The 23,750-nt window shown below is 40.8% G+C and overlaps 1 protein-coding gene across 1 annotated transcript in view; it reads left to right on the top strand.

Moving 5' to 3' along the window:
* Window positions 1-23,750, top strand: part of samd12 (sterile alpha motif domain containing 12) — a gene marked incomplete at its 5' end in the record, with an annotated part of 85,694 nt that overhangs the window by 1,251 nt on the left and 60,693 nt on the right. The window contains 2 exons of the mRNA XM_080045244.1: window positions 14,163-14,371; window positions 23,677-23,750. The exon at window positions 23,677-23,750 is cut by the window's right edge and continues 56 nt beyond it. Coding sequence (XP_079901370.1) covers window positions 14,163-14,371; window positions 23,677-23,750 — 283 coding nt within the window. The remainder of the gene's footprint in view (window positions 1-14,162; window positions 14,372-23,676) is intronic.

Consider the following 23,750-nt stretch of genomic DNA (forward strand, 5'->3'; position numbering starts at 1 on the left):
TTTGTGGTGCTCCCTTGTGATTTGGCTATTGTTCCAAGGCAGGCCTTACACAATACCTTTTTTTTTGTTGTACAGTGTTCCAAATTGTCCATCGTTTTAATGTTTACCTTGTGTTTCACTTGCTTGTATTTGGTGGGCATGTAGTACGCGGACAACTTCTGACAGACCACACAGATTCATGAAACCGCTGACACAACAGTTAAAACCCTGGGTATGACCCGCTGCATATGGTTTATCCTTAATCCCAGCTAACGTGATTTGCTTGGTTCAAATCATGATTTTGATTTGAAATCGATGAATCCTTCACCCCTATTTTGCCACCAGTTTCAAAACTCCAAACATGGCTTTTTCGATACACAGTGAGCTCAGCAGCAGGTATAATACTACGATCCTTCCAGTGTATCCCCCTGGGTAGTTTCATTTTATGCATCTCTTGAGATACATCTCTCAAAGCATAGGTGGGAGGTGGACGCTGGAGCTGCCTGGGGATGCACACTTTGTTCCAGACCTGAACGGTTCATCCATTATCCAGTTTGATCAATTTCTTCATCCCTCTCTCTTAGTCGAAATGGTGGCTCCATATTGTAACAGTAACTCTTTCGTAGATTTAATGGAGGAACATACTTTATCCTCTCTACAAGCATGTCATTATAAAATGATGTATTTTCACACAGATTCAGAATCTTGTCTTACAGTGTATTCGCCTCTCTCATCTATTCATTTGAAATACCTGAGATAGTCTGATGCACTTGTGCCATCTTAGCAGTATACAAGCCTTTTGTCTCTTTTGTCATCAGTACAATTTGTGAATGTAGCAGTTGAGCGGCTAAAGCACAACCCAGTGCATTCAATCGTGATTCAGTGACTTGTGTCATTCAGAGAGATGAGTTATGAGTCATGCCCCGTCCTGAAGCGGCTGTAACTAATGTGTCTGCCATACTTGCAGAGAAAACAGGCTCTTTTGAAACGCACAAGGTCAAATCAGATTTTTGCAAGCGCAGCCAAAACATCCTATGCTGCCTCATACAGTGGCTGAAACACAGCACTGAAGAGAGAGATGATAGCGCTCAGCCTCAGAGAAAAAAATTGGAAATAAGTCAGATAGAATTTCAATGGTGGGAAGATACTAGGTACATTTACTCATGTATTGACTTGCATCCAAATGTGTTGGTACTTTTACTTTGTTCTATGTCCTGCTACATTACACTCCTACACCACTACAATTGAGGGAAGGGTTATTTTTCTTCGGAACAAGCACAGCCGTCCCTGTGGACAGAAGAAAGCTCGTAACTGTAACTTTGAGAGATCTGATCACAGCAACTCTGCAGTGTCACCGTTTTCTGTTCCAGTGCTCCACCAACCCTTCTAAGAAAAGAGAATATAGGTCAAGGGATTAATAATGTATAACACATGAGAAGACAATGAGCCCTTTAAGAGAATAGGCATTGTGGAGCTTTACTTTGAAAGGCACTTTCACTTAGCCGTGTTTGACAATTTCAGTGTGTGGAAGATTGCAAAAATATAAACTCCTCAAATGTGTGCAAAGCTCCTTACTGATAATACTCAATACTTACATAAAGCTGGCAAGTGGTTTGATTTACATTCTAAGGAACTTTTGTTCAAGAATCTTCTATGTTCTTTTTAACCCCTTCAGACCCTGCGTCCATTGGAATGGACATGACATATTTCTTTCTCTAAACCAATAGATACTCTGTAATTGGATGATGTCAGCACTGCTGGTTACTGATTGGATCCTGATTACTGATTGGATCCTGATTATCCACTCTCTCAGAGCATGCTCTGAGAGAGTGACAGACATCTGACAAGACAAGTATGGCTGAGCCGATCCAGAGAGGGAAGAGTAACTGCCCATTTTCAATCTAAAATCTACATTTATGTTCATGCTGGCCAAACAAACATGCTCTCAGTATAATTGTAACTATTACAAGTGATAATATTTGAAGTTATTTTGAACATATGTCACGTAATTAATTTGTAGGATTTTTTCAAAGTCCGATGTCCATTGCAATGGACATCAGGAGTCGGGTGAATAACCTTGTTAAAGGTTAATTAGCCTACTATAAAAAGCATGGTTATGTGTTGGAAGTTCCATGATCGTTTACTGAAGGCAAAACTGAATTATTTTTTATGTCATCTTATCTACAATCCTACATATATTGTCTTCATGTGCATGTTCAGATTGCGTCATAGCATTTCCCTCTCTGCACTGGGCTTTCCTGGTGATGACCTCACTGCTGTTGCCTATCCTCGCTGTGATACACCTATCAAGTACATGTGCATGTTCAGAAACTTACAGACTGAAAAACATCCATCCATTTCCAGATGAGGACATATATGCTTTTTATTTTTAATGTTTTTATGGCGTTTTACATGCATAATAATTTCACATAAAAAAACTCATAAAAACATGAGTTAAAAAAAAAATATCCACTCTGTTTTTATGTTGAAGAGGAGTCTGAATCAGTAAAAAAGTCTATACTGGAAATGAAACAATGGTAATAAGAGATTTTGTAATAAAATGTATGTTTTTCCTGTACCTGCACAAGGTTGAAGATGAGAGGCAAGAGCCTCTGGGATGGTTGCATCATTCATGCACATGTTGGACCGTATATATCTGATTCCCTCTTTGAGACGGATTACATCATCACTTTAGTGACGGTGTGTGATTCGGTCTAACCTCCTTACACATTCATGTGAACATTGCTTTTTACTTGCAATTTTACTTTTGTACTTAAGCTGGAAAAACACAACTAATCACACATACAAAAACTGTTTTTTTTTTTTTTTTTAATTGGGCACATCAGTTGCACTCCATTCTTGATGAAGGCCACTGGTGAAAAAGCTTTATATCAGTGTGTCTCAAGTCCTTAGGAAGGTTGCATACGCCATAGTCCCAATTACTATTGCCTGGTATGGACAAAGTCATGACTTATACTGTTATTAGGCTGGCTGTGAAAATGTTACTGGACCATAGTGCAATAATGGAGAGTGAGGCTTCATATAAGCACATAAACACAATGACAGAAGTGTATGTATGTGCATTGTAGATACACACACACACTATTGGAAAAGGGCCAAGAGCCTGGGACCCCATGTCCACCCACAGCCAGTGTTTACCCCTGTGGCTGGAGTTGTCCGTTTCACTCCGTCCCCTGTTGCCTGTGTGCATCAAGGCTCCTTGATATGTCCTGCCCGGCTCTGCCTCCCTGTGCACCCATTCAGAAAACTCATTTCAGATCCATCCCCAGGATCCGGCCCAGAAATAGAATTAGTAGAATAAACATGTTTATTTTGAGTCGGTGGAACAGGATTACATCTTTTGTCAAGTTAATCAGGAGTTGCTACCGTGAAGGAGAATCTTTCCCAAAACCTTGCTCAGCGGGATATGGGATCAAGAAGATGACAAGATGGGGCAAAATGTCATTGGAGAGCACTGTAGATTAAGTAGATTAAGTGAGTGAGTAATGTGTCTTCTTTCTTGTCTTCTGTAGCCTGGTCCTTCTGCTAGGCTAAGCTAACTGGCTGCTGGCGGTAGTACAAACATGACAATGGTATATCTTATGTTTCATCTATCTCTCGGCAAGACAACATAATCATCTTGCTCTAAATGCCGACTCCAAAACAATTCCTCCTTCTTAAGCATATTACCTGATACTGTACCGTAACTGAAACTAAACAAAAAAGTGATACCCTATTCTGAAAAACCTTTTTTAAAGCAGAACCTAATTCTTAAGGATGTGTAAATGTCACCTTACATCACCACAGAAGATGTATTTAGTTTAAATGCACTGGTTATAGGCGATTGTACTTATTTCCATATTCATGATGCAACACTTGCACTAAGACTTCTCTCACCGTGTTAGACTGTCACCTGTATCCTCGGGGTCGCTGTGTGCTTGACGACTCAATCAACCCGCATTGTAAGCCACTTGCCACTTGACAACCTGGCACATCTTAAGATTCACAGTAACGGCAGAGGGAAAAGGTGTGGATTTCTACATTTTTAGATGTGATAAACATCCAGACGATTGACGGCTACACGGTTTGAGGAGTCTAGATGTGTGTTGTCTTGTCTGTTATGCCAATTCCCTGTGGCATTTGAGCTATAATTAGCACTTTTTTTTAATGCACTGCAACATTCACCTGGATGACTGCATGGGTCTTTGGTCTGAGTGTCACCAAATACAATACGCAGTAGATGTATCAACCTTCATGAAGTATAAAAATCAGGGATAAAGATGAAAAGAAATATTGCTGCATGTTCCCGTCATCCATCGATCATTTTCCCCGTATTGTGCACCTCTACTTCCAGCCTCTTTTCGGGCACCTTTTTCTTCCCCACCCAAACTACGACCTTTTTGTGATTATTATTATTTATTTTTTGTGTGAATTCTGCAGCATTCTAACCCCCCCCACTGTGTTGAGCGCAGACACTTGGCGGTGTGTCAGCTCCGGTTCCCTGATGACCGTGGAGCTCTCTGGGCCTCCGCTCTGCTGACTGATTGAAGCTGCACATCTAAAGGCAGTTTGTGTGTCACTGAGTGGGCACAGATGAGAGAGGGAAGAGCCAGTGTCAGGTGAAGACACTGAAGTCATTATTTGGCATGGTGTGGCAGTGCCGCATAGCCGATTCCTTTGACATCTTCAAAGGCGGAACACATACAGCATATACATTTAGACGACAGTACTGCTTTTATATATGGGTCCTTTTAGGTTAATTTATGGGTGTGATGTATTAAAAGGGTGCACAGTCTTGAAGCTAAGGCCATTTAAGAAGGGAAATTTACATTGCACAGACAGCAGTCTGGAATTGCTTTTATATGCCAACCAATAACATTCAATCTATTTATAATTGTTTAGGATGCATGTGATTTTTTTGGGATGGTAACGGCAGAGCTAATGTTACGCTACTAATTTAATGAGGCACTTGGTACAGGGGTACAATGAGCTCAGAGCTGCTCGACTGGAATCTGCACCAAAGCAGCAAACGTTAGGGGATGGGTGTATTCACTGATTGTAATGTTAATAGTTTGAAGTACAAGGTGTGTGCAGTAACCATAGTGTCCTTGTGTTATTCCTGTGTTACGGTGTATAGTATAATTTCTCTTTCTGGCAATTGATTTACTGCCTTGACGGCTATTACAATGTTGACAGGCAGTCAGCACGGGAAACCAGAGGGAAAAGGGCAAGGCAAAGACAGGCAAAAGGTCAGGATGAAGACAGACAGGCAGGATGAAGACAGCTAGACTGCTAAAAGTGAGTAGCATAATAGACGATCAATAGCAGAGAAAAGAAAAGGTAAATGAAGGCTGAATCTACATTTCTGGACTTCACCAAACATGCAGACTCAAGGTCTTATGCACAAAGAAAAATACTATTGATTATTTTGTATTTATTTGTGCATTTATTGATGTCGCTATACGTTTGATATTTCATAAACAGAAAATGCTGAACACTTTTGTTTTCATGGTTATGATCTGCACACTAAAACAAAAGGCAAAAGTTGCTTTTCATCAATCCTTACAGACCTTGTTTGATCTGAATATGAACCTATATGTTCAGCAGTGTTTAGCAGGAAATGTTCTATCTTTTGTCATCCTGTATAACATACATATCAATACTGTGACCTTCAAAGCAGGAAAAAGTCCTGAGGTTGGACAATTGGATTTAACCAAGATGCAGACAAATGAAGATACTTGCTGTCACCATGACTTAAGATATTGTTTTAACCCTCCCACAGTTTCCATTAGGGGTCATAGAAAAACATAGATTAGTTTGTATTTGTACTGTGCCTTCATGTTGATACCGTAATTATTGTTGTATCAGTGCTGCCATTGAGATGCTTAGGGCTTATCATATGTATTGACCTTATACTGTGACGAAATTGACATCCAAGCAAGCTGAAATCATGACAGATATGTGTTTGATGCCATGAAACTAAGTGCGTACTTTTGATGTTTGCAGTTGAGGTCGTCGGGTTGAAAATATGCCTATCATGCTGTCTTATCATCAACGCCCTGGTAAAACCCACACTTTCCTGTTCATCTGCTTTAGTTCCTTGTTCGCCAAAGAGAGGAAGTTTGTCTCTTATCAAATATTTATAGATGTTACTCAGCTCTAAATCAAGAGCTTCTATTTTTGTCGCCCTTTCTTCTGCCTTCCTTTTTTAAAAGCAGAGCACGTTAACCGCTTTATGCCAGTGAGATACATAGCCAAAAGTGAACAGCACTTATATTTAGCTCATATGTGTTTGTGCTGTAAAGTGGGTCATTTCACTTTTTAAATTTTTTTTTTGGCTCCGTTTCCCTGACTCATTATGTCCATCTTTTACATCCTCACTTTTCTATCCCTCCCTTCAACTTTTTAAATTGTTACCCCTCTCACGTAATCTCTCTCTCTCTCTCTCTCTCTCTCTCTCTCTCTCTCTCTCTCTCTCTCTCTCTGGCCTTTTTTTCTCTCATCCTTTCCCCCCACTCTCCACAGCTGAGGAAAAAGGTTCAAAGCTGAGCCCATCTGTGCCTGTATGACACTCAGGACCAACCAAACATAGCTGATCTGGCCCGCCGGGTTTTTTCTTTGAGAGGGCAGGCTGTGGAGTTTGAGCACAGTTAACTTTTGATAGGATGTCAAGCTGAATTAAGAGCACCACAGGGAGTCTAGCTGGCTGGATTAACTTGTTACATGACTCTACTTTGGTAATTAGCCAATGCAGTCTATCCTCATTGTCTCAACAGCGGACATCAAGCGGACCAGAGGAAAAATGGACCATACAACGATGCATATAAATGTGTACGTTTCATCTTTTTATATTTGCTGCCCCACTGTTTTATGGACATCCTGTAATAGTGCAGGTTTTTTCCTGAATCTCGGTCACTTCAGGCGAGTGAGATTCTTGTGTAGGCTTTATGGCCTAATGAATGCCTCTAAAGCCAGTGTAAGCCTAAGTGGACCTTAACAGGAATTTCTCCAGATGTCATGTCTTGTTAGTTATGGATCATTACATGTATGTTACTTACCAGGCTATATACTCTTATGCAACAGTCTTGAATCCAACCCTTGTTGTTGCACCAACCCGTTAAGCTTTCAACCAAGACAAAGACAAAAGCACAAAAAACAGTAAATTAGAAGAAGTGGTAAATAAATCTGGGCTTTCAGCATGCCTAAAAACCATAGCAAATGCATTGAGATTCCTGCTTTTTAAATACAGTGGTCAGCGAATGCTGTGTACAGGGAATATTACCAGAGATCACCAAGAGCCGAATCAGATCGAAGAGCCGTCTCATGAATTTTTAATGTCGCAGGAAAAGCAATAAAACGGCACGGATATCAATGAATCATGGATCCGTCAGGTTAACGGACCCATGTCCTATCTCTATCAGCGCTCATAACAGACACACCTAAACCGTATGTGGCTCCAAATAGAATAGGTGGCTTTCACACATTGCTCTCAGTCCTTCTCAAAGCAGCTATGTCCATTCTGTCTGAGCCTTAGTATCATCTATAGGTAAACCCCTTACATTGCCACAAATATCTGGTTGAAATAATTTGTTACAGATCAGAAGGCTAGTCAATTCTACAAGGCCTTTCTCTCGTAGCAGAACATAACATGAAGTTGTTTAATTCGGCCCTTTGTGTCCGTAGCCTCACCTCAACTCAAGGACTTTTCTCTCATTAGAGACTGCTGCTGAAGTGCTCTTGAGCGCCACACTAATCTCTGTGTTGCTTCAATAGAGCCGCTCGCTAAGAGGGAATACAAGGTGAGATTCATGATTCAAGATCATTGGCAATTACATTCTTGAGTCTCGGGTTCTTTCTAATAATGTGACACAAACATAGTGTGAAGACTCAGCACATGTACAATTTAAAAATGAATAGATAAACAATAATATACAAATATACATCCAATTTATAAAATAAAATGTCAAATAAGAGTAACTATAAATGAAGGTCAGTATGCTCTCTGGTAAATAGTTGTTGGACTCAAAAGTGTTGTTGGAATGTGCTTTAAAAAAGAATGAATAAGAAAAGAAGAGAGCATTTATAAACATCTACTCATTCTGAATTTAATCTCACTTAGCAGCATGCTCTTCCTACGGGCTCTTGTCCAAAAAAACACCCTACGCCTGCAGGCGATGCGCTGCTCTCTCTCTCTCTCTCTCTCTCTCTCTCTCTCTCTCTCTCTCTCTCTCTCTCCATCTCTCTCTCTCTCTCTCTACCCTTAAAAATATTCTAATTCCCAATGATGGAGATACTCTTTCCAAGGTCCTGGGGGCAGACAGCTGAGCAGACGCGCTCTCCTCACACATTCACACACTGTTCTCACTTTTTTTTTTCTTCTAATTGTACGCGAGCAGGACATGGGACGCCATTGGCACCCCATGTAGATCTGCTAGGTTTGCTCACTTTGACTGAGCAGAAGGGGGGAGAGAATCAGTCATGCGTGAGGTGTTAGAATTTTTTTTTTGTGTTGGCATGTTTGTCTGAGTATGTACAGGCAGTGTTGTATGCAAGTACACCAAAATCACTTTCTATTGACGTACATGTGTTTGTGCCCATGTATTATATGCGAGTGTGGGTGAGCTGATTAGGCGAGAGATGACAGATGGAGGAAGCTGACCAGCTCTGTGTATTATACATATATGCCCATCCACACATTCATTCCTGAAACTTCTTAGTTATTTTTCAGCATAGGACTAAATTGTGATTCAGCTTCACTGCTAACATGTACAAAAGAGAAACAGCTGGCATGGATGACTAAATTGTCACTTTGCACAGATTCTGCTAGTTTTAATGCCAGACCAGATTTACCTCTTCAAACTCCTGAGTGAGGCCATTGGCATAGTTCGGTTTGATTCTGGAACGTATTCACACGCGTCCTCCATGCTCTGTGTACATTATTAGCACATCTTTAACGTCACCTTTTACAAGCAGGCATAAAGGACAATGGTTTGATATGTGAGGTAAAACATCTCTCCACACTCATCTGGCCTTGCCTATAAACCAAGCCCGGCCTCTTGTCTCCAGGCTTTGCATGTGGGTCACGCGGTTGATTCTATTCACAAACAATTCATTCTGCTGCTCCACTCTGAGAGTCAGCCAGGAGAAAGAGATCACTATAAGCCTGAGCGCCCACACAGAGCAAACTTCACTTTTGATTATGGACCCACTACTGGTTTTCACTTTGAACCAGCTCTGGCTGTGAAACACAAGCTCTCTGGTGTTCAGGCAGAAACACTTTTGCTGTGGCTTATCCCTATTCTCAGTTTGAAACATGTACTCTATTTCATGTCAACTGAGTTTCTGCCATAGGTGCACATGGCTCTCAAAAATATTGTACTTTTTATCTCCAATTTGGTTTGTGGACATCTCATCAGAGCTTGCCTGTCCAAACAAAGAAAAACGATATTCTGTATCTTTTGTGTGAGAGCTGACCTATAGCATTCAAAAGGTGCCTGAATATCATACATTATTTCCTTATTTTATTCAGCAGCAGCACAGGTCCAGAATCCCAGCGTGATAATTCAAGACAACAACGATTAAGCGGTACACGCTTGATTTCGTGCTCCTGACTGCACTGACTTACACAGTGGTTTTCGTCAGCTTACATTTTTCAAATTGGACTGGATGGTAATGGCTCCTTGTTTGGAAACCATGTAAAGTAATTGAGAGAGTTGTGTCAGTGTAATCCAATTCTTTATGAATCTTCCGCTCAGCAGTGGGAGTGCATTTGGCTGCGTGCGGGGAATGGCGTTGCTCTATAACAGTTTTTTTCCCCCTGTGTGTGTGCTCCATTCATTTTCTCCCCTCGTCTCACCCTGGTTCACCGAATCTCATTGAGAGAAACGAGAGAGAAAGAGAAAAGAGAGAGGGAGAGAAGAGAGAGAGATCCTCCCTCATCTTTGGCTCTTCCCTCGTGACGCACGTCCAGGAGGAGAGAGGGAAGAATGTAATGGGTGCTATTTATAGAAACTGTTGCCATAAAACATTTTTTCTTTTTTAAAATCTGTATCCCCTATACATACATCCACTCACTCTCCCTTTTTTAAAGGATGGAGAGAAATATTACCATACTTTCTCCACTGCCCAATAACCCCACTCGACATCTTCCCATCCATCTATCCATCTTGTCTGCTTGTAACCATTGTTTAGATGCTTTTAGCAGAGGATGTAGAATTCATCTGCTCTCCAGAGCTGTGTCACACCAGCCATGAACCGAGGAAGAGAGGCTAGAGCAATAAAGAGGCGGCGGTGAGAGGGAGCGAGGCTTCGTGCCACGCATCTCAAGTCTGCTGTGTTTAAAACAAGGCCCGCTCATGTATATTCTCTCTATGGTTTAAATGGAGGGATGGGGGGGGGGCATCTCAAGACTTCTTATCAGGGATCAAAACAGAGCAGCTCTGAAGCCTCTTGACATGTTTTTGATAGAACTTCTTAACATAGAGCACTGTGATTAGTCCACAATTAAACCTGTTGGTTGATGTTAATTCTACAAAATACTGTTTGTGACCTAGACTTTAAAGGGTCATTTATTTTTTATGAATTCTGTATACACACTTTCAACCTCACAAAGAGAAGCCCAATTCATGAAGTATTCAGATGTACAGTATTAACTGAAGAAAAATTTACCAAGAAAGTAAGCACTCCACTACTCCATTCTACAGACAAATCCCTGTGAATGATTTTAGTATGCGTGCTGCATCATGAGGTTGTAAATACTGATGATCAATAATGTAATGTACAAATCTAATAGGAAGCATTGTATGGTTGTGGCAGCAGGCTGAGGTGGACCTAGTTTTGTTATTCATATTTATATACAGTTAGGTGGTTTAGTCTTTCGCCTAGTGGTACCCAACCTAAGGATCGGGTCCCCTCCTATGGGTCACAATATAAAACTGAAGAGCCATGAGATGGTTAATGGGAGAGGAAAGAATAAAAATATAAACTTATTCTATACTAACTGTATGTTGATACTTTTTCTAAGATGCTTTTTTTGTGAATTATTTACCTCTTTGAGCCTCGAACAGAATTTGAGTGAAACAATCCGAGATGGTTGGTGGAACTGCTAACAACCTTAAATAAACTCCTGAAACGTCAACCAATCAGTACACTTTTTGCCAGGGTTCACAAGCCGAAAAGATTGGAAAGCACTGGTTTAACAATCCGCTGTATTTTATCAGTGTATATGTCCCCTGAGGATAAACGTTTTGTGTGAGAAACTAAGTGTCAGTCTGTCGGATGAATGTAGTAAAAAGTACTATTTATATCCATCTAAAAGGTAGAGGAGTAGAAGCAAATTAACATCAACTATAACCATATATTATATATCCAAGCACAAGGAAAGTACCTCAGAATTGTACTGAAGTACAGCACTCGAGTCAATGTAGTTTCCATTACTGTGGTTCTATTTCACGGTATTTCCATTTATTTGGCATTTTGTGACCTGCAATGAATTCAGAAGCATTCATTTGAGTCGCCCAACAAATACCCGGGTCTGGGTTCAGTTCTCTCCATCAGAATATATTCTGTGTCCCCGGAATAATCAATGAAAGTGTCGCAAAGTGATTTATAAAGTTTCGCCCGAAACATTCTCTATGTGGTTCTGAGAGGCGGGGTGTGATTTAAGGTCATGGAGGAGGAGGCTTTTCTTAGTATTCAGTGCATTTGTTGACTGAATCATTCTGGGCTCCTCGGTTTGTTTACTAGATGAATTACTTTCCATTGTCTTCGTAGGAGTAGAAGGGGGACGAGACCACCTACAGTGGGCTTTCAAACACCGGCTCCTGTTATATGGATATGACAGCACAGATTGTGTTGCTGTTAGTGTTGTTGTTCTTGTTCTGAACGGTGTCAGGGTTGATGTAATTTGCTCAGTGACAGTGGCCTGACATGAGGCCCTAATTGGCCGTTTTTCTAAAGCCTGCCAGCAAACAGACAGGAATGTTTGTTTGGCTTGAACGTGGCTGTCATCTCTCTAATCCCAGCCAACACCAATTTGTTTGTCAGGGACATCAGTCATAGTGAAATATTTATTTTAAAATATATATTTTATTTATTAATGTGTTTATTTATTTATCAAAGGCATTTATGTTCTACTTAAAGTGCTTATTAGTGGGTCTTTTTTTCTGAAGATATTCTAGTTCATTCTGGCTCTCTTTAGACCATTATGCAAAGCACAATGTGCAGCCTTTTGGAAAACATTGCTCTGACCTTTTTTTAATCCACGGCTGCCGAGCCGAGGGCGAAGCAGCCTTCAGGTGTAATGAAAACACAGCCTTTGGCTCCCATTCGGCATAAATGAGCCCTCAGCATTTTCAGGAGTGGGCAGATGTCATTGTGACAAATGGCCTAATACACTGAAACCTCACAACTCCCTGCTAGCTGTCGCCTCTGTGCCTGCATCACCGCCAGATGAGACTGAAATAGTGCCGGAGCCTGACACTAAGCATGAAAAACAAAACTAAAAATAATCTCTTTGTGGAGCAAGTTGGACAAAAGTATTACAATACAAGTTTCTAAAAAGGAATTCAAGTCTGCTGATGTGTGAATGTTGTCCTTAATCTCTTCAAAGCTGCAGACTATAGTATATACTGCCTCCACTGAAACATAATCAGTCTTACTTTAGGAATTGATTCAGTGGATTTAAAGCCCTGTCTTTATTTTAAATCCTCTGCCTGTGATCTTGAACTTCATAAGTAAGTGTTTTATATGGATTTATGGCTGTTAGAATGTCAATCGCTCATCATGGCCAAGTTCATTTGCTTGTCTGCTGCAATGGTTTTATTCCAATAAAACAAAACAGCAATTAGTTTCACTTGAATTCATGCTTCTTTCTGGCTGAGCATGGATCCTGCTGTTGTGTGTCGGTGAATAACACAGAGAGTGGTGAGAAGGGTCCAGACATTTCCCTGGAAGTTTGTTTTAAAAGACAATCTAAATCTGTTGTTGCTGCCATTGGGGGAGAGTAAACCTCCGCCTTGATGGGAGCAACTGAAACTCAATGATCCATTTTAACTTTAGAAGAGTTGCCCGTTTGGCCACAGGGCACAATGTTAGGATAAGGGTAAATGGTTAAAAAAAAAATAGCTTCACAATAGCACAAGTGGAAAAGAGCCACAAAGCTAAGCACACATCTAGAGTCTTGATTTTCATTTGATTTGTAAAATACATTGATTTCCTCTATACAATATGAAAAAGAAAGTTTACAATATTAGTAACACTATCAAATATGTAGTATTGGATTGAGTCTCTGCTTTGATGTCACCATGTATTATTGTCTGCTGCCATCTAGTGGACTTTTTATAGTATAGCATTCACTGTGGGAGGACTTGGGGGTTGAATCGAGTTGACTTAATAACATGAAATTATGAAACAATACATCATCTTAAATGAGATATCCTTTTATCATCTATGTATTTACTGTTCAAATGATCATATAGCTGAGAAGCATTTCTACAGTAAAGTATAACTCCAAGACAATTACAGTCACCACAACCAAAGTGAAGTCAATAGTTTAAAGCTATAGTGCGTAACTTTTGTTGCCCCTTGAGGAATTCTGAGTACCGTACTTACAACAACACTGTCAGAGCATTTAGATGAGGTAGGCCTTCGGTGATGGCATGAATTGTATACATTCTGCTGTACGTCCAGGTTTTTTCTTGGCATCCTTATCAACAACTGAACAGTTCTTGGGCGCTTTTTGGGATTTTTCTGTGCACCTGCCCCAGTGTCAGATGGTTACACCAGTTTGTAAACAATACCATACTGAAAAATACAAAGAGAGTTGTGTGGAGGGGATTGGTGAAATCAACTTTGTGTCAACTTTTTTGCAGATGGATTAAATGTAACCGGAATTCGTTTACATGGGTTTTTTTAAGATAATTTTTTGGCATTTTATTAGACAGGTTGGAGAGACAGAGAGGAAATGGGGCCGAGAGGGGAATGACATGCAGAGAACGACCACGGGCCGGATTTGCTGCGTGGTCTGCTGCCTCTGAGGACTGAGCCTCTATTGGCGCTCTAACCACTACACCACAAGCTTCTCCCATTTGTTTATATCTTTAAAACAAATACGCATTATAGCTTTAAGTACCAAGTTTGCTCATCCAGTCGTTTTTTTTTTTTTTTTTCTCTTTCCCACACAGCAGTTCACTGCAACCTGAGCCAGAATGGCATGGAGCGCCAGCTGTGCCCGGAGGACCTGACGTGCGCGTTGGAGGAGGAGGAGGAATGTGTGGATGGCGGGGCCGTGCTGCTGGATGACGACAGCCCGGTTTACCATGACGTCAGCCCCCCACTGTACCAGCGCCGCTCCCCCCCTCACCGCTCCGTCTCCGAGTCTGAGCTGTCACGGGTGAGAGCTGGTTTCCCCATAGGCACCCCACCCTATACGTGTTGCCCTATATGCTTTAGTTTTATCCAGAGAGCAGAGCAATGGAAATAAACTTAATTACTCCAGTGCATTCCACGCTAATCAAATCACAAATCATGAATAATTTAACGCATTTTTGATTTCCCAGTGTCGTAAGTTATAATTAATTATCAATAACAATCAGCACTTTTTTAACTTAGGTTTCCTGAGGCTATGATGGGTAGAACATGTGTATTTTATTAAAGCAGCTTTCATATTCTGATATCAGTGATTGTTAGTGGAAAAAATTGATAATCCTTGTAAAAATTTTCCCCTTCAGCAAAACTTATTCAATCTTCCCCCTGCAATAGTGTCCTGTATGGTAATATCACTTGCAGACACAGATTCTGATTACTGATATGAAACATAATCAAAAAATATATGTTTAGGCCTATGTATAATTACAGATTACGCAACCCATTTGTATTTGAAGAAGTAAGTGGCACCTTCACTCGCTTCAACAATAAAGTTATGCCTACACAGGAATGCATCAAGTGGCATATAATCTAAAAATTTACTTTGAAAGGCTTTCATACTCCTACCCAAGTCAAATATTGATGGCATTTTACTCATAACCCGAAATGACTACTTTGTGTTTAGTAGGCCTACTAACAACTATTATCCATGCCAAATTTGGTTGGTTAATATGGTAAACCCCTTACCGGCTAAACATCAATATGTTAGCATTGTCATTATTGTGAGCATGACAGGGTAGTTCAAAGCACCGCTGTGTCTTTCTTGATGAAAGGTGCTAGCATGGTTGTAGGCGGCAGTGCTTGGTCATGTGTCCACATTAATCACATGGACAAGAAAAATTGAGGGCCTGGTCGCACTGTGGTGTTATTACTTTTACAAAACACTTAATTGGTACTAAATTGATTGTAATAATGGTCAAATTACAGTCCGTGCTCAAAAACTTCCCTGTACTTTCACATAACTGCTTGCCACACACAAAACAAATCAACCACCCACTTAAAAAAAGTATGTGTGACACATATTTCTCTTCAGCGCAAAACAAAGAATTTAACAGGGAATAAACTAGCTGTTGTTTCAACTCTTCCCCGGTGTTTCTGATAATAGATCAAAAGGGCCCATCATCAGCGAGGCAGAATACATTCCCTTCACTTCCTCTCCAGAAATAGGCCGTGTGGTTGGTTGGGACAGTGGGAGAAAGAAGACGGGGAGTGATCGCTGAAGCGCACACACGCACCTCCTGTATTCTCTTTCCTCTGTGTACAATCTGTGGTAATCAGCTGTCAGTCAATGCAAGTGGAAGTACTGCTGAGCGAGACGTGGTCCTCTGTGTAAACCCTGGGCGAGCTTTTGAAATACCAGACAGACAACCAGGCCTGGGTTCAATTAGTGCAAACACACAAACACATACACCGTTATAGAGAGTGGAGAGGCTTTTCTTTCTGCATTGTGGGTATTCTGCGGTGGAGAAAAAAAAAGAAACAACACAGTATCTGGAACATAACTATCTGTGTGGCTTCCGCTGGCGTCGTTGTGTTATTTTATACCACGGCGTCATTCTGTTTGAAGCAGCAGCTCTAGTCTGAATTGCATTAGAGACCTGTGTCTGTATTAGTTGGAATATTTTAACTGACACACATTGGGGGGGAATTTCAATAGATCAAGTGCATAAACACTATAATCAAACAGCCAATCTATTTACCATGCAACACATCTGCAGGCCAAATAGTATTCATTACTATGTCTACGGTTTGAGCTCAATTAAGAACTCCAGTAGATGGGAGGCCTGCAGCATTGGATGTATAGACTTCACTGTTAATAATTAAAGTCAACAGTAGTTACAGTAGTGCGTTTGAAACTTGAGTATTGTCAATGGTGGGCCAGGTATAATTTTTAAAAAATGCAAATAAAAAACCTAAGTTTGATATCTTAATTTGAGACATGTTTTGTACAACAGTACAATTACAAAAATGTTGCTTTCAAAATCCATAAATAATGTTGTTATCAATACTACGAGTGCTGCTTGAGTTCTCCTTGCTCCTTTTGTAGGTGATTTTTTACCAGAAATCCCACTTTGAGTCAAGAAGTACCTGATCAAACAATAAGTAAACAGGATTTCTGACTTTGAAAACAGACTTTTGATGCCAGCTTTCAGTTCATGAAAGCTTTTTTTCTTTTTTTTTATACTCGCTGAGCTTAAACATTTTTTTAGTCGAGACCAAGGAAGCGTGAAGGTTTGATACCCATGCCCTATATATAATTCAAAAAGTTTTCCTCAGCCTCACTGGTAAAAAATAAACTCAACATCTTGTCAGGAGGGTATATTCTTCTTACTATGTCAAACATATACGCTATCAAAATTGATTTGTAGTATGGAAAATCAAACGCATTCAATTTCTTTTGTGTGGTTTTCATGCAGAGCATGAGTAATGATGCCTTGATCAGTGGCGAATCAATATGCAGACCATATGAAGATCAACAATACCTGAAGAAAAGCATTTTATAGTTCATTTCAGTTCATCACATTGGCAGCATTAATTTTTTAATGTTAGATGAAAGCTGAATGCTGCGTCCCGGTTGGGTTTTTGCATTCGGGCCAATGCTCAGCCGTAGATCAAAAGCGTGGAAGAAAACCGCCATTTACACTCGGTGGACGGCTGTAACGCCCATAGCAAATCAACTCACCTCAGCCACAATCAATATGAAGGCCAAGGTGAACTTATCTCATTTGGAGTTAATGCACCGTGCACCATGCCCAATCCCAAGGTCAGGGACTGTGAACGGGCCTTGTGTACTTTACTTGATGTGCCGGCGTAAAGTTTGCTCTGCCTATTCCCCTAAGGAAAGCTTATTAATTCATACCGACATTGCATCGCATTTCATTCTCTCGCACACACACACATATCTCAGTTTCATTCCCCACATTCCCTGTATGTAACAGATTAATTAATACAGGAAATTTTCATCTCCTGCCAGGCCTGGCCCAGGGAAGTAGAGCAAGTCAGTGAGAAAGGGAAGTGAGAGAGAGCATGCCAGAGCTGTTAATTAGCTGTGCGCTGGAGATAGGCGCAGACAACACAGGGCTCCGTGTCTCCAACAGCCATTCACTCAGTCAACATGACACTAATGGCAGCGGCCGCCTTCTTTTCTGTCCAGCCCATGGGTCCAGCCCCACTCTCGTCAAGTGGTTGCAGTGTTTACGTTGTGACACTAGAGGGTAGTATGTCACAGTGAATCGGACTGCAGGCTCAGTATGTGGTTAGAGTTAAATGTTCCCACTGTATATTCATATTCATGAAATATCCACCTCTTAAAACGACTTCAACTATCAGTCTCCAAACTGAATCACATATGTTTTTCCCTTTTATTAGAAAAAGTTCCCATCCCCCAGCATCTCCAGTTTTATTTAATTGCACTGTTTTGATGTCCTCTCCCAGCTATTATGTATTTAAGATGTTTTTTTTTTTAAATAAAAGGTTCTTATTCGTGCAAGTTGATAGAACAAAGAAATATTGCTTTAGTCAACAATTTACATTGGGTCAATTATGAATACAACTGTTCAAAAGAGAGGCTGAATAAAATTGAAAGTGAAATCTGTGTGGCTTTGTACAGATCATTTCCCTATGAAATTAACATACAACATAAATACAATTACCTGATTAACTTTACCTGACTTAAAGGTGTAGTCAGCGGTTCTGAGGAATGCTAGTTGGCAAAATTGCTTTTTGTCAAAATCAGTGAATATCTACTCAAGATCAGCTACCTGCCTCTATTGTGTGTGCGCGCTGGGAAAAAAACAGTTAATACACAGCCTCGGCTCTGTAAACGGGCATGCTGCTAGCTACGGTGGGCCCCCTTTGTTTACATACCCTTTGTTTACATCTCTCATTTTATCTCTGTGCCGGGCACACATGGTATAGACAGGTAGCGCATTATGAGAAAGATATTCACTGATTTTGACAACAATTGTTCCTAAATTGCTGACTCCACCTTAAAACACATTTAAAATCAAATACAAGACCCTATCATAGTCATGTATCTTGTCAAGTTACTTAAACATCACATCTCTTAAATGAATTACACAATACAACTTTATGTCATATAGGAGCTTCTACCCTTTTTTCTAACGGCTCATAAGATTGTGTTTTTCAAAACCTGATTGGACAATACATTGGCATTCAGCATTCAGAGCTGAGCCGTGTTGCATCTGACAAACAATATTGCTTCTAATGAATGCTGCCAGACGGCTGGGATGCTCCTCAACAAAACGAACAGCTCTTGTGCTGTCAAAGAGCCATTGAATATTTGCTTTGCCCTTGTGAGCTTTTTCTGTTCAATAAGTGAACTGTGCCCACTTCTTTTGTCTGGCGAAATAACCCGGGGTGGAGGTTCAATTTGAGTTATTTTTGTTGAAGTAAAAAACTCTTACAAAAGAGAAGAAGAAGAAAAAAACAATGAAATCTATTTGACATTAGAAGGTCCTTGTGGCTGGGTTTGATGCGAAAACACAGTGAATTCTTGACAACACAATGTCATTACATGTTGTAGCTCACATATTTAATTGAGCGTTAAGCCATTTGACCCCTGCAAATCAGACTAGAAATCTTGGAGCCAAAATGAAAATCTTGACACAAGAGGGGGGTTGCATTTCTCCTAAGGAACAACTAGTGCTGCTGTATTCAACACCACAGGCGAATCCCCTCTCTCAGTCAATGCCTTTCATTGCTTCTAATTCCCAGCTCTTTTTTTTGTATTACAATATTGTCTTCACAAAGGCGCCGTGTGATTGCCTCTTGATTCATTTAGCTGATTGCATTCATATTGGATCTTTAAATGCTTATCAGCGCGATTACACGCTCCATTCTGTAAGTATGTTATAGTTTTTTTCTTCTTCACTGTGGCCGTCTGTGTGTGGATGTTTACTCCACACTGGTTTATTTTTGGGTTGTGAGTGTTTCCCCTCAAGGCTTTTAAATTTAATTTAAAAATAAATTTGTTTTAGGTTGTCCTTGCTCAGTTGCTAAGGTAACATGAAGAATATTGGGAGCTGTACTGAGCTTTTCAGTTATAAATTAAAGCCAAGGACAGCCAGGCCCACTGAATGTGTGGTGGCACACGTGGTGATTGGATGGTTCGTGTGTGTGTGTGTGTGTGTGTGTGTACACTGTACATATTTTTAGCGTTGCTTGTGTATGTGTGTGTGGGCTGCACATGTGGATATATATCTGTGTGTGTGCCCATTCCCAGAAGTATTCAGCTAAGAAATAAAGCAGGCTTCTCCTCTCACCCCTATGCTGTCACTCAAACCTCTAATTGGCCCTGGATTCTCTTGGAACGCAGCTCTTTGAGCCCGATTGTACTCCTGTTTTCTTCTCTCTGCTGTTCTCTTTTTCCGCCCTTTGGCTCTGTTGGCTGAGCTGGCAGGCACCGGCTCACCTATTGTGCCGTCCCTGCGAACACACAGCCACGGGCTAAATCAGTGCAGAATGTAAAACACAGATGGTCATTGACTCCTGTGTCAAATTCTGAAAAATAATCTAGTTAGGATGCAGTAGGCATACTATTGGGACATACTTTACTCTCTTATTTCATCATAACATTGCGCCTTGATCTTGCCTCTTGCTTTTATATCCGTCGCATCCCTGTTTTTTTTTCATATGGATGCTTCGTCGATGTTACGTCACTTCACGTGCGCACTGGATTGTGGGTCAGAATCGCCCAAATAGGATGCACTTTTCAACACTAACAATCTTGGCCGCATGAAGTAGGACATCCGGGTACTTCTAACCATCCTAAATCTGGCCATAAGAATCGGGACATCCTAAATCTTTTTTCTACATACTATATAGTAGAAAGTATGCGATTCGGAACGCAACCAGAGTCCGCAGAGTTTTTTAAAGGCTCCGGTTCCGCACCGATGTTGTGTCCGTGGCCGTGCCATGTAGGTTAAACGCATATTTTACCGACTATCTGGATGAGTCGAGAAAATGGAAGAAACCGCTGATTCCGAGGAGCAATAGCCACACCCCTGGCCTCAAATACAAACTCTCACAGTCGCAAGGTCTCAATCACACTAACTCACAAAATAACAATCACACACTCACAATCGCATTGACACAGACTCCCACACACTCGCAATTACAGAGACACTGTTCTTCTTTGACACATGTCCTGTTCTCCCTGTAGCCTACTCACTTTGCATGCCCCAGTCTGGCTGTGTGACAGTCTGAGAGTGGTCTCTTTGTTCAGCCACTCTGTAGTTTCATACGTTAAGTGAGTGTGCCAGCAGGTTTTGATGTGTAACGAAGTTTAATTTTGTGTGTTTTACAATTTTGGGGCTAAACCCAACCTAGATAATTTTCTCAGGGCCAGTGACATATTGTAGGAATTAGTTTTAAAATGTGTATGTGCAAAACAATTGCAACAGTGTTATAAGTGTATTGGTTTTAATTAATGTAATTTTGGACAAGCCTAATTTATTATCATTTTATTTGAAGGGTGATGTATTTAATTTGGCAGATAATTAATGTATTATTGTTTGAGTTCAAGGGTTATTCATTTGATTTTTAAATACCTTATTTATTGTTTTATTTAAAATTATGTTATTTAACATATCTTTATTTGAACATTGCTGTTTTATATTATGTTTGTGTCTATTCTGTACCGGTTGTGTTGCTCTGTATATTTCAAAAATACCTACTTGTACTCTTGAGTACTTGAGTAGTCTTTTCACTGCATACTTTTTTACTCTTACTCGAGTAATCATTTTTACGAGTACTTTTACTTCTACTTGAGTAATTATAATCTTAAAGTAACTTACTTTTACTTGAGTACATTTTTTGGCTACTCTGCCCACCTCTGGTCGTAACACACACACTCCCAGCCTCCTCTCCTTGAAAGGTGGTGCTCTCTACATTATGTTGTTTCAAGGACTGGGGGATTTGTTTCAGTTTGTCAGTTTACAAAACATATTTGCACTACATGTAATCATCATAAATCAAAAACTAAATTGTTTTGAGGCACCTGGTACGAGATGTAAGACTTGGATATGCGTGTAAACAAAACTGCTGACCATGCTGCTGTAAACAACAGCAGGTTTAAGGTAGCTTTCTCACTTCCAACATTGTTCCAGGGATCCAATTCTCCTGTCTGAATTCAGTTATTATGAGAATATATCTTGGAAAATGTTCATTTCTCTGACACACCCAAGGTTACACATTGCACCTTTTTAATTCTCTCCTGCTATACTTCTACTCCTCAAAAATGTTCCTCTCTCGCTCCCTCTTTCCATAGCACTCTTTTCCTCTCGCTCTCTCCATCCGGGCCTCCCTCTCTCTCTCTCTCTCTCTCCTTTGTCGCCTCGGGCTCCTAGTCAGGGTTAATTAGCGTTGAGTTGAACGGTGTTTAATGGTTAATGTGGTTCTTTTCCTGAGTTGCCGCTGCCCCTGTCTCCCCGCGGATACAGCATGTACACACGCATTGGGTGACGAGCACATGCATTAAAAAGCGCTGGCCTCGCCTGGAGCCTATACCTGCTCGCGCCCTTGTCACTTTTGCCTGTAACGGCAGAGGATGCAGACCGCATGCCAGAGAGCATCATGTACTTCTTCTCCCCCCTCAATTTCTCCATCACTTTTGGGATGCTGAATATAGTAGTGAGTGGGAAGACGAGACACAGAGAAAGGAGACAGTGAGGTTGTAGCATATAATAAGAAACAGGTGAGAGAGGGAGAGATGGAAAAGATGAGAGATAGGGAGGTGAGGAAACGCGAAAGACAATGTGATAGATGTGACAGAGACTAAGCCAGATTGAATACGGGGGGAGAGAGATGAGAGGTGGTATAGGTGTGTTGGTGAGGGGGAGGCAGAAGGCAATGCTGCTGCCGGTACCTTTTTTTCCCTTGGTGGAAGAAGAGCAGGGCTTCCTTCCATTGCTATGCCGCACCACACAACAGTAGCCAGAGAGCAGGCTGAAGTGGAGGGGGGGGGGGGAGGGGGGTGGAGTGCATGTGAAATTTTAATCACCTCACTCCTCTGTTTGTAATTTTAGTAGCCCCCCTCAATCAAAATCAAAAAGATTTTCCAGCGCTGTGTCTGCTCAAGTATTTAAACAGGAGTGGCGTCTTGCACCCAGAGTATATAGCACAATACGGTTGTGTGAATGTGCATATGTGTATGTCAGTGTGTGGATGTGTGTACTTTCAGAAGCAACTTGCATTAAGGATAATGCTTTTGTTAAAATGTCACTCTTGTCTCTTGTCGACAATGGTTACATGACTGGAGTTCCTGAGCACTAGACTGCTAATGCTTTGACTAGCTTACTCATGTACTGTATTGTTTGTATCTAAAAGCAAAGGGGACACACATGCACTCAACAAGTGATGGAAGGGAATGAACTTCAGCTTCAAAAAGCAGTGATGCATAGCTACAGAAATGTTGTGGTTTCTTTTTCGGTTTCACACAGTTAAGGCAAATCTTCAAACTTTTTCTTAAGACATTTGGTTAAAGGAGGCTTGCTGGTGGGTAAATAATGCAAACTATTTTCTGAGAAAGGAGGATAACATGCTTGTGAGCCCTTGAGGACACAAAACAAAATGTAAATAAACACATTTATAATTGATGGTACCAAGATGCCGCACAGACACTCCCTGACTAACCTTAGAATCCAGATATATGCTTCTTACCTTCACAGGAAAGCAAGCCATTTATTTACATCTTCCCACCCAGCCATTTGCAGGTCCAGGGACACAACTGAGTGGGTGTTCTGCGTTTAGTTTTACATTTTAACAGCTAGGGGTGAATAAATTGTCTAACTTAATATACAAGATAAATGAAAACCTATAGTGTCTGCCCAGCTTTAGATTTCATAAATATTTTAATACTGACTTTGAGTTATGTGTCTCCCTTTTAGCTTTCAAAGAGTCATACTTTATTGATCCTTGAGGGAGCCAGTAAATATCATAAGACAAAATCAGTCAGCTGAAAGGTGTCACATGAGTGCACCAAGGCCCACCAGTGGAAAACAGCGACGGTTAGCAGTCTTGACATCGGTTGATCTAACTTAAGTGTGAAAGTGGTAGTCCACCAACCAACCCCCATGGCTTAAATAATACATGCACGCAGACACACGCATACCCACACACACACACACACCAACACATAAGAAATATCTAAACAAGAACACCGAAGAGGGCCGCACTTCAGCAAGCCTCCAGAATATGGGACCTACACAACTGCTTGATGTCAATGTTTTTTTTTGTTTGTTTTCTTCTCAGCCCGGTTATGTAAAGCTGTCCAAGCCAGTGGCACTGTGGACCCAACAGGATGTGTGCAAATGGCTGAAGAAACA

This window comes from Ammodytes marinus (genome assembly GCF_949987685.1).
Source record: "Ammodytes marinus genome assembly, chromosome: 17".
In the NCBI taxonomy this organism is placed as follows: domain Eukaryota; kingdom Metazoa; phylum Chordata; class Actinopteri; order Uranoscopiformes; family Ammodytidae; genus Ammodytes; species Ammodytes marinus.